At 38.1% G+C, this 10,608-nt stretch overlaps 1 protein-coding gene across 1 annotated transcript; it reads left to right on the top strand.

The window, feature by feature from the left end:
- Positions 1 to 1,380: 1,380 nt before the first annotated feature.
- LOC118571022 (histone H3.3A-like) lies at positions 1,381 to 1,819 on the top strand. The gene has a single exon (XM_036169884.1). The coding sequence runs from the start codon at positions 1,409 to 1,411 to the stop codon at positions 1,817 to 1,819; it is 411 nt and encodes a 136-aa protein (XP_036025777.1). The 5' UTR covers positions 1,381 to 1,408.
- The last annotated feature ends 8,789 nt before the right edge of the window (positions 1,820 to 10,608 follow it).

Here is a 10,608-nt window from a genome sequence, read left to right as displayed (position 1 = left end):
CATGTGGGTGTTGAAACAGATACATGGCATGTTCAATGGGAGAAAATTTAAATTTAATTTGTGAAAAACTAAATTCACAACAGGGATCCTAACTTTACAAATATTTTACGTGACTAACATCTCATCAAATCTTTTTGTATCCATAGTTTCATCTCTATTACATACATAAAAATGTACACACAAATACAAAAACATGTATGATCATCCTGCCTTATATATAAATACAATGGATACTTAGTGAGTTCCAATTTATGGCAGAAAAAGTCAGTATGGAATTGGAATATTTATTTGCTACTCTTTCTATTCTAGATGAAGACGTTGAAGGACAACTTGTAGCTAAGCACAAGAATGCTTTTACAAAGTGCCTGCTAACTACTGATTTTAATGGAAATTACTGAGGCCTGTATTATATAGGTGTATATAGTACATATGAGCATTAAAATACATGTTAATTAATGTGACATATACACTACTTAGGTTATATATAGGTTGAAACTAAGAAAGCTTTCAACTTCCTAACTAGTTTCAAACAAGAAAAGTTTACAAAGAAGAACATACCTAAAGAGTGTGTTGAACATTTTATTGATTTGGATATATAAGAAATGGTTTAAAAGTATTAATTAAATATCTTTCCATAAAGTTTAGGTATGCCCTTTCCTTAATCTCTATAGAGGATATAAGGAGATCATTATCCCAGCAAAAGTTAGAATCAGTAGACAGAAAAGGAAGGTCTAATTAGGACATCCAATTAATCAGATTCCAAGGGCGTCTCCAGCTAATCCGCTTCGCTGATCATATATAGGAACCAAGGAAAAAGAGTGTTCACAGACTGTCCCACAATGACAAATGAACCAAACCTACAAAAGAGTGGGGCTGACTATGCAGACACCATCTCTCCTCTCCTAGGAGCTGACAATTCTTGATGATGGTCCATCTAATTATAATAAAATCCTAATGAGAAATATATAAGATTTTAGTAGTGCCAACAAACCACACTAATACATCAAAATGACAAGGCAGTGGATAGGTAAAACTTAAAAGAATCCTTCACACCTTGGAAAGCTTCCAAGTCTCCAAAAATTAAAACCTTTATAAAGAAAAGAGTTAAAAGTTCTGCTATGTAGATGATTAGAATTTTAATATCAAAGGTAATTTAGTAGTCTAGAAATTATTTTTAGAGTGCTCAGCCAGGATCTTGTCCCAACAAAGGACTTAACTCTTCATAACCCATATTCCAAATCTAGGTGGTCTGAAATGATACTATGGGTCTCAACGATTGAAGATTATTTAAAGCCCCAGGCAAAGGTTTTAATGAAAATATAAAAGGACAAACAGAGCAATTGTGTTCGCAGCCTTCTTGCTTCGGCTCCAGCAGGAGAAGGGGGGTAAGTAAGGAGGTGCCCATACCATGGCTCGTACAAAGCAGACTACCCGCAAATCCCCCGGTGGTAAAGCACCCAAGAAACAACTGGCTACTAAAGCCGCTCGCAAGAGTGCGCCCTCTAGTGGAGGGGTGAAGAAACCTCATCATCACAGGCCTGGTACTGTGGCACTCCGTGAAATCAGACGTTATCAGAAGTCCACTGAACTTCTGATTCGCAAACTGCCCTTCCAGCGTCTGGTGCGAGAAATTGCTCAGGACTTCAAAACAGATCTGCGCTTCCAGAGTGCAGCTATTGGTGCTTTGCAGGAGGCAAGTGAGGCCTATCTGGTTGGCCTTTTTGAAGATACCAACCTGTGTGCTATCTATGCCAAACGTGTAACAATTATGCCAAAAGATATCCAGCTAGCTCGCCGCATACATGGAGAACATGCTTAAGAGTCCACTATGAGGGGAAACATTTCATTCTCAAAAACTTTTTTCCTTTTCTTTCTGTTATCAGTAGTTCTGAATGTTAGATATTTTTTCCATGGGGTCAAAAGGTACCTAAGTATATGATTGAGAGTGGAAAAACAGGAGACAGAAATCAGATATTGGCAGTTTTTCCATTTTCATTTGTGTGTGAATTTTTAATATAAATGCAAGATGCAAACCATTAATGCAAGCAAAATGTTTCAGTGAACACATTTCAACAGTTCAACTTTATAACAATTATAAATAAACCTGTTAAAATTTTCTGGACAATGCCAGCATTTGGATTATTTTTAAATAAGTAAATTTCTTATTGACGGCAACTAAATGGTGTTTGTAGCGTTTCTGTCATACAGTAGATTCCATCCATTCACTATAGTTTTCTAACTGAGTTGTCCTACATGCAAGTACATGTTTTTACTGTTGTCTGTCTTCTGTGCTGTTCCTGTAAGTTTGCTATTAAAATACATTAAACTATAAAAAAAAAAAAAGGACAAACAGAAATAATTAGAAGTAACAAAAATGGCATAAGGCACTTTCATTCCTGGTTTTCAAGTAAAAGCATTCATCAGTTTTATAATCTTTGTAATAGTTAATGTATTGTCTTTTTAAAAATGTGCTTGGGCACCAGGAATAACCTAAACACTTGCATAGAAGATTTTATTTATTTATTTTTTGTAAACAGTATTCAAATACTTTAGAGAAATTTACTTTGCTTGATTCATAAATCTTGTATAAATGATATTAAGATCAACTTTTAAAACTTACTGTTTAGTAAAATATAAGAGCAATGAATCAGACCCCAATAAAGTCAAATTGTAATATTATCTCCTTGCTAAAAGCCCACCACACACCGAAAAGCTATTAATAAAAATCTAATATAGGGAAAGGATTTATTAAAAATAAATAAGCAAGGGAATTTCATGGAGTTTGTGAGAAGCAGAACTGTGCATTAGAACTTTAGAGATGTATTAATTTAGGTTAGATTCAGGCACGGCTTTGCTGATACCATGATGTTTGGAGAGAGACCTAAATGTCAAGAAAGCATTGGTCATGTGATCTAGGGACAGAAAGCTCTGCTCATAAAAGGACAAAGCCTGACCTATTTCAGACAGCCTTTGCTGGATCCTAGGAAAATAACAACTGAATTCCAGAACAGTAGAAGAAAAGACGTGTCAGGTGCCGCTTCATAAGTCACAGTTAGAGTAGGGATTTTACTCCAGATACAGAAAGCCATCAGAGGGTTGGAATGCAAGGAAGCATGAACATTATAACTTGTTAGCAGTCACTGTGCCTATTTGGGAGTAGGTTTGTAAGAGTCAAATCTGCCTGTGTTCTGGTTCAAATACATCGTGAATCCGTGAAGCCTTCTCCCCTGACATGACTGGATATAATTTCTCTTATCTATGTAGTACAGTGATAATACTGCTTTGCTATTTTCTTATGGTAGTCGTTGTATTCAGTCTTACGTTTTAGAGACCTATTGTTTTTCACCATCTTTCAGAGATCTTAGATTTGTAGGATCATATAGAACAGGAATTGTGATATATGTGATCATCATATATGTAGATACATTTTTAACCTAGCTTAATCCAGTGTGGCTCATACAAAATGAGCATTACTTGAGGATGTGGGACAAAGAACTCATTTTTCACAGTAACAATAGGTAGAGTTGATTCAGCTTCAGCTCCCATGAGTGTTGAATGAATTTTTTTTAAAAGTGGTCGTTATTATTTGTATAAATGTGAGCAAAAGGCAGATAGAGGGAGTCCTGAGTTTTTAAGGACCAACTGGATGTCTGTTTGGATAGACTAGACAAAATATCCATCACAAAAAGGTTTTATGATGTTAATTAACCCGGGTGGAATGCTGCTGTGGGTTTGACTGGCAAAGTTCCTTAGTAAACACACAAATAGAAGAAAGATGCAATCAAGTCATATCTATTTTGTGTGTATACTTATCTCTCCCTCTCTGTGTCTCTGTCAGGTTCTATATATTTTGTACATATATGTATCTCTCTGTGTTTCTCTGTCTCTATCTCTCTGTCTCTCTATTCCTCTCTCTGTCTTTCCCTCTCTCTCTTATTCTCTGTGGTGTGTGTGTGTGTGTGTGTGTGTGTGTGTGTGTGTGTGTGTGTGTGTGTGTGTGTCTGTGTGTGTCTGTGTGCCTTCATACCACAGGTCAACACTGAGTGTCTTCCATAATTGCTCCCCCATATTTGTTAAGACATGGTCTTCCAGGAATGTAGAACTCACTGTTTAGACTGGCATGCTAGCAAGCCCTGGGTATCCGTGTCTTCACCTTCTTAACTCCGTTGTTAAAGATGGCTTTGATATGAGTACCAGGGAGCAAACTCTGGTCCTTCTGCCTCTCGGACAAGCACTAAAGAAAAAAGAAATTAAGAAAGCACAACCCAGACAGAATGTCTATTAAAATGTCAATGGGAAAAAAAAGAAGATGGTCCCATTCAGAACAGAATGAACTAAATAAAGGAAGGCTGTATATATTAGAATCACCAGGCCTGCTAATACATACAAAATAATGCTTCCAAAAATAATAAGAAATTATCATCATCTGTAAAATCATTAAGGTATACATTTGTTGGTTTGGAGTCTAGCTAGGAAGAATTTCCTAAAATAAAACATTTTGTGCAAGGAACATGCACAGAGAGGAATGGGGAAGGGGGAGAGAGACAGAGGTTAGGGGCAAGGAGAGAGAGAGAGAGAGAGAGAGAGAGAGAGAGAGAGAGAGAGAGAGAGATTACCAGGCCTCTAAGTTCTTGCATGAGGAAGTTGCAGTACAAGAATGAACAGGCTGGGGTCACAGAGCTACATAATGAAATAACTGAAATTTGAACCCGGCTTCTTAATCCCAATGCATCGCTCTTGCCAATAGTCCCTGAAAATTGGATGATTATGATCCATTTCCCCTTATTTCTGACAGAGCACTCTACACGCTTGGGAAGGATTTCATTCTTGCCAATTTTCTGCTGTGTCGGGGGACCCCAGGTCGGCGTTTCCCCAGGGAGAGTTTGAGGATACGACAAATCAGATTCACTCTCTCCGGGATGCTGAATCCCCAACACATTGATTCTAGGACAGGGAGAGGAATAGAACTGGATCATCGGAGTGACAGCATGCTGACAGGCTGTCAGTAAAGCTCAACTACTTGGATCCCTGGAGCCACCTCATTCTTGTTGCTGGTGAATCCTCTTCCTCCGCTGTTCCTTCTGTTCTGGAATGATTCCACACTACTCACATTTAATTTTTCAAAGTTTTCCTTAGCACAGCAAAATTTGCTTCATATCATTGACAACTGAGCCAACCAAATTGCTGCTGCGCTTCCAGGAACACAAACACGTTAGGACCCAAGATGGGGGGGTTTATTAAAAAGCAAAAGGGGATAGAAAATGGAAGAACTGAAGTTAACACGGACAAGATCGAGGGGAACTCCAGATAATGTCTATCCATCTATCATGGATTGCTTTAACATATTTTCACTAAGGCCAGGCAGTGGTGGTGCACATCTTTAATCCCAGCACTCATGAGGCAGAGGCAGGTGGCTTGCTCTGAGTTCAAGGCCAGCCTGGTCTACAAAGCAAGTTCCAGAATAGCCAGGGCTATCTACAGAGAAACTCCATAGCAAAACAACAACAGAAAAAAAAATGTATTTTTTCACTAGATATCTCCTCTATGGGATAGAGCAATCAATGGGCATAAATAGATGAAAATAAAGAGATCTAGCAACAACACATGTCAGACACCTCAAAGGCTGGAGAGCCAACAAGCAGAGAAATTGGGACTTGAGAGTGAAGAATTGAAGTAGGAAGTTATGAACTATGACTAGCCAGAAGACTGTACTTGGACCTACGTCATCCTGTCCTGGCTCTTTGATATTTTTTCTCTCACTTCTGAAAATTCTGGAACTGTTTTCTTAAAGTAGGGTGCAACTGAGTCCTTAGGAGGAGCTAAGGACTGAAGGTACAATGAGATTGTTATACTGTCCTGTTTCACTCTGTGCAGATGGCATTGGGAGGGAAAAAAATGGTCCAGGCAATGTGACTGGGATTCCTGTTGTGATTTTGCATTTAGTACCCTGAGCTAGTAAAGTCAATCCCCCTCTGCCTCTGTTTCCTGTTCAGTACAATGAAGAAACAACTCACGAAGCTTACCTCTGGAGTCCCAAGAGATGCAGGAGACAAAGATCGCCATAGCTTAGAAAATTGAGAAAAAGGATCAAGAGGAAAATTCTGCTGTCCCTTTGGCATCATTTTTAGGCTCTGTTATGAACAGGAATTTTTCAGCCGTAGCAGAGAGTTTTGGGTTTTGTTTTTTGTTTTGTTAAACACACTCACGAAAAGCAGCTTGTGGCAGCTTTTATGTTATATGCAGTTCCCAGAAATAAGAACAAAACAGAGGTTCTGGGAAGGATTCTGACAAAAATTATAGCACAAGAAGTATCCACTCTGAGAATTTAGTGGAGTATTTGCCCATAAGTATATTTGACTACTGGGTATACTTCCTTTAGGTGATATTTTAGATCTTACTTCTGAACTCCATGTGTCTAGCGTGGGTTTATGATAGACATATGTCTTAGCTAGGGTTACTAGGAAAGGTTTATTTCACTCACAGTCCCATATAATAGTTCATAATTAAGAGCAGTTGAGGGCAGGAACTCAAACAGGACAGGAACCTGGAGGCAGGAGTAGAAGCAGAGGTCATGGAGGAGTGTTGCTTACTAGCTTGCTTTCATGACTTGCTCAGCCTGCCTTTTAAAAATTATTATTAAATTTTATTAAAAGCCTTGAATTAATCTTTACTTTCTTTTTTCTTTTTTTCTCTTTTATTGAAGATAGTTCCCCCCTCACATAATATAATCCTGATTATGGTTTCCCCTCCTCTCTACACCTCCAAGTTCCTCTCCATCTCTCCTCCCATCCTCCTAACCAAATCCATCCCCTTCCTGTCTCTCATTAGAAAACAAACAGGCTTCTCAGGAATAATAATGAAATAAAATAATATAAAACAAAACTAACACATTGGAATAGCACAAAACAAGCAAAGAGAAGGAAAAGCTCCCACCAAAGGCACATAAAACAGGTAGAGATGCAGAGACCCACTCATTCACACACTAAAGAATCCCATTAAAACACTAAACTGGAAACCATAATATATATACAAAGGACCTGTAGGGTAAAAAAGAGAAAAATATATATAATATATAAAAATATTATATATTTATATATAATGTAGACTACATATAAATAAATATTTAAGAGAGAAAAATAAAATAAAATAAGATAAAAGTTTTCAGGAAAAAAAGGCCCTGACACAGTATTGTGAGATAAGAAACCTCCAAAGATGCTGTTTGGTTCATTTTCTATTAGCCATCTACTGCTGGGCATGCAGCCTATACTTAATAGTACTTTGTTTTCCTCGTGAGACTCCCTTGCAGAAAAATAAATTTTCATTTGCAAGTGGTAATGATTTGGAGATTGATTCTGGGTTAGGAATGCATGTGTGTGTGTGTGTGTGTGTGTGTGTGTGTGTGTGTGTCCACATAAGTGTTCAGCTCTAGAACCCCATCTAGTGCAGAACTGTGCAGGCCCTGTGGATGCTGCCACAGTCTCTATGAATTATATGTCTGTTTATCCTATTGATTTAGAGGGCCTTGTTTCCTTGGTGACCTCCATCCACTCAGGCCCTTACACTCTTTCTGCCTTCTCTTCTGCAGTGCTCTGCGAAACTTAAGGGGATCAGTCTGCTTTCTTAGAGAACCCAGGACCACCTGTCTGGGGTGGCCCCATCCACAATGGGCTGGACCATCCAACATCAGTCACTAATTAAGAAAATGCCCTATGGGGTTGCCTACAGCCCAAACTCTTGGAAGCATTTTTCTCAATTGAAGCTCCCCCCTCACCAGTCACTCTAGCTTGTGTCGGGTTGACATAAAACTATCCATCACAATACACGTTTGCTAATGAATAAGTAAGAACTATTCTTACATTGGCCCAATTGTACATACCTGTGCCATTGCCATTGTTAGATATGGAACTCACTGTGTGTATTCCATGTTGGCCTGGTACTTTTTGTATATGTAGTTCAAGCTCATCTCAAATGCTTCTGGTTTCAGCTTCCTAATTGCTAACATTAAGGATGGATGCTCCCTGATTTGTACTTATTTTAATGCTTATGCAGTGTGGTTCTTATTTCTTTGAAAGAAGGAACATTAGCATTCTGCTTAGAATAGTTTGCCTATGATCCATTTAGATTCCTGTATTTAGAAACCTCACATTGTAGAAGTAAGATTATAGAAATAAAGAGCAGCTTTTTACTTAATTTATATAACTGGTTCCTTACCTTTATATAAAATACATTTACGTAGCTAGTATGATGTATGTTGCCTAGTGATTTTGTGATTTCTCACATATTTATAGTGAACTTGTGAATAAGGAAATTATCCGGATTGTAGATCCAATTATATGTGCAAATAATGTGAAAAATCTGAAAGCAAAACTGTTAGAAATTAGGGTGGGGTAAAGAGTTAAAGAGTCAGCCAGGCAGTGGCGTACGCCTTTAATCCCAGCACTCGGGAGGCAGAGGCAGGCGGATCTCTGTGAGTTCAAGGCCAGCCTGGGCTACAGAGCGAGTTCCAGGAAAGGCGCAAAGCTACACAGAGAAACCCTGCCTCAAAAAACAGAAACAAAAAACAAACAAACAAAAAAAGTTAAAGAGTTAAAGGAAAAGCTAGACACATCAGTACCTTGAGCTATTGGAGATAAAAATAGGAGACAAATATACATTGAGAATAAAGTAATTATTTCAAATATAATAATTTGTATGTTCCTAGCCATATTCATCCTAAAAACAAAGGGGAAATATTAAATCACCAGTTAATAATGACATTTTATAATATTAGTATTGTTTTATTGAAACTACTCAGTATGTGATATGGTAGAATAAATTAAATAATTATGTCCTTAAGAACTAAGAATAATAAAAAGTAAATATAAAATCCATGAAATTAAGTAAATGGCATCTAATTTCATTAAATTAATAAATGACATGTAATATCAACATAGTTAATAAATTCATCTTAATAAAAGTAAAAATAGCTACTTACTTCCTGGAGTTTTCTGCCATCAGCAACCAGGCCTATCACCCACGTTTTGACTTTTGATATTTATTATTCCAGCTAAATCCCTCTGATACTGATTTTAGACCCAAGAAGGCAAATATACCATGGCATCCTGGGATACCTCTTTGGACTAAGAGTAAGGAAGCTATCGAAACTACGAAGGTTATGCCAAAATGCCTTAGGAGCCAACTTTAAAAAAAAAATCACATAAATGGAAAATATGAGGGCCAAAGAGAATGACTGTGCTGTACAAAGTAGATCAAATATGACGAGATCCATAAATCCTTCCTAAAACTGAAAGAAAAGAGGGAGATAGTTTTATTGGTTTGCCAAGGCACAGTTTTCACTCTGAAAACTGATAAGAGAAATAAATAGAACCCTATCACTCTCCTTCCAACTGCAACTGATAATAAATAGCTAAACCACTCAAATCCTTGTAGTGTAATAGATCACTCCAAGACATGGTTACGTTGGGAAAGTCAGCATTTTACAATCTCCAGCAGAATGACGGATCTGGCCAATGATCACGAATGATGTCTCCCCCTATTAGGTAAAATGCTGTTGAGAAACTCTCTAGAAGACAGACTGGATGAGACTTACTGATTAATCTTTATATGGCTAACAGAGAAGTCATATCAGTGTGCTTTCCTAAACCGATGCAATAGTAAAAACACTGCCCTATTTCTTTTTTTTTTTCATTTTTCTTTATTAAGAAATTTTCCTACTCACTCCACATGCTATCCACAGAACCCCCTCCCTCTTTCCACCCCCCAGCCCTCTTTCCCAAGCCACCTCACATCCCCACATCCCCCAAATCGAGGTCTCCCATGGGGAGTCAGCAGAGCCCAGCACACTGAGCCTAGGCAGGTCCAAGTCCCTTCCCACTGCACCAAAGCTGTGCAAGGGCATCATACCACAGACACTAGATTCCCAGAAGCCTGCTCATAGACCAGGGACAGATCCCGATCCCCCTGCCTGGGTGCTCCCCAAACAGTTTGAGCCAAACAACTGTCTTCCGTGTCCAGAGGGCCTAGTCTAGTCCCATGGGGCCTCCACAGCCACCAGTCCACAGTTCATGGGCTTCCACTAACACTGCCTTATTTCATGAGATATTTATGCAACAACAAAAAAAAAATGTCCTAGGTTTTCTAGCATGAATTTAATTAGTTCTCTCAAATTAAGTACTTTCATTTTAAAGAAAGCATTTAAAGAATCACACATGACACATCAAATTCAGCCATTCTAAAGTTCTCTTTTTCCCTTCTATCTGAAGAAAACCATGTATTTAAACTACCGTTGAAAGAATTATCCCAAAGACATCACATTCTATCTTTGGAGTCTAAGATGATATCAGAAACAGTGTCTGGCATTCATTTGTTTACTCACATACTCCACCAAGCTTTTTAGTCATCCACTGTAGAGGGGACACTTCCATAAGTGTCCCGTAAGTGCTTTGGATCTGGAAATAAGATATTAGGGTGTCTGTTCTGGATTTGATTATTGTTCTCATGAAATTAGACCCTGATCCTTTAGCTAGATTAACTGCAGACACTTTGGAAAGTAGTAATAGTTACCTAAATATCTCATACTAGAAAGAGTAGCTATTAGATGTTACCTAG

Source organism: Onychomys torridus, chromosome 20 (genome assembly GCF_903995425.1).
Source record: "Onychomys torridus chromosome 20, mOncTor1.1, whole genome shotgun sequence".
Lineage (NCBI taxonomy): Eukaryota > Metazoa > Chordata > Mammalia > Rodentia > Cricetidae > Onychomys > Onychomys torridus.
The sequence above is the reverse complement of the archived record's forward strand: the minus strand, read 5'-3'. Positions and strand labels throughout refer to the sequence as shown.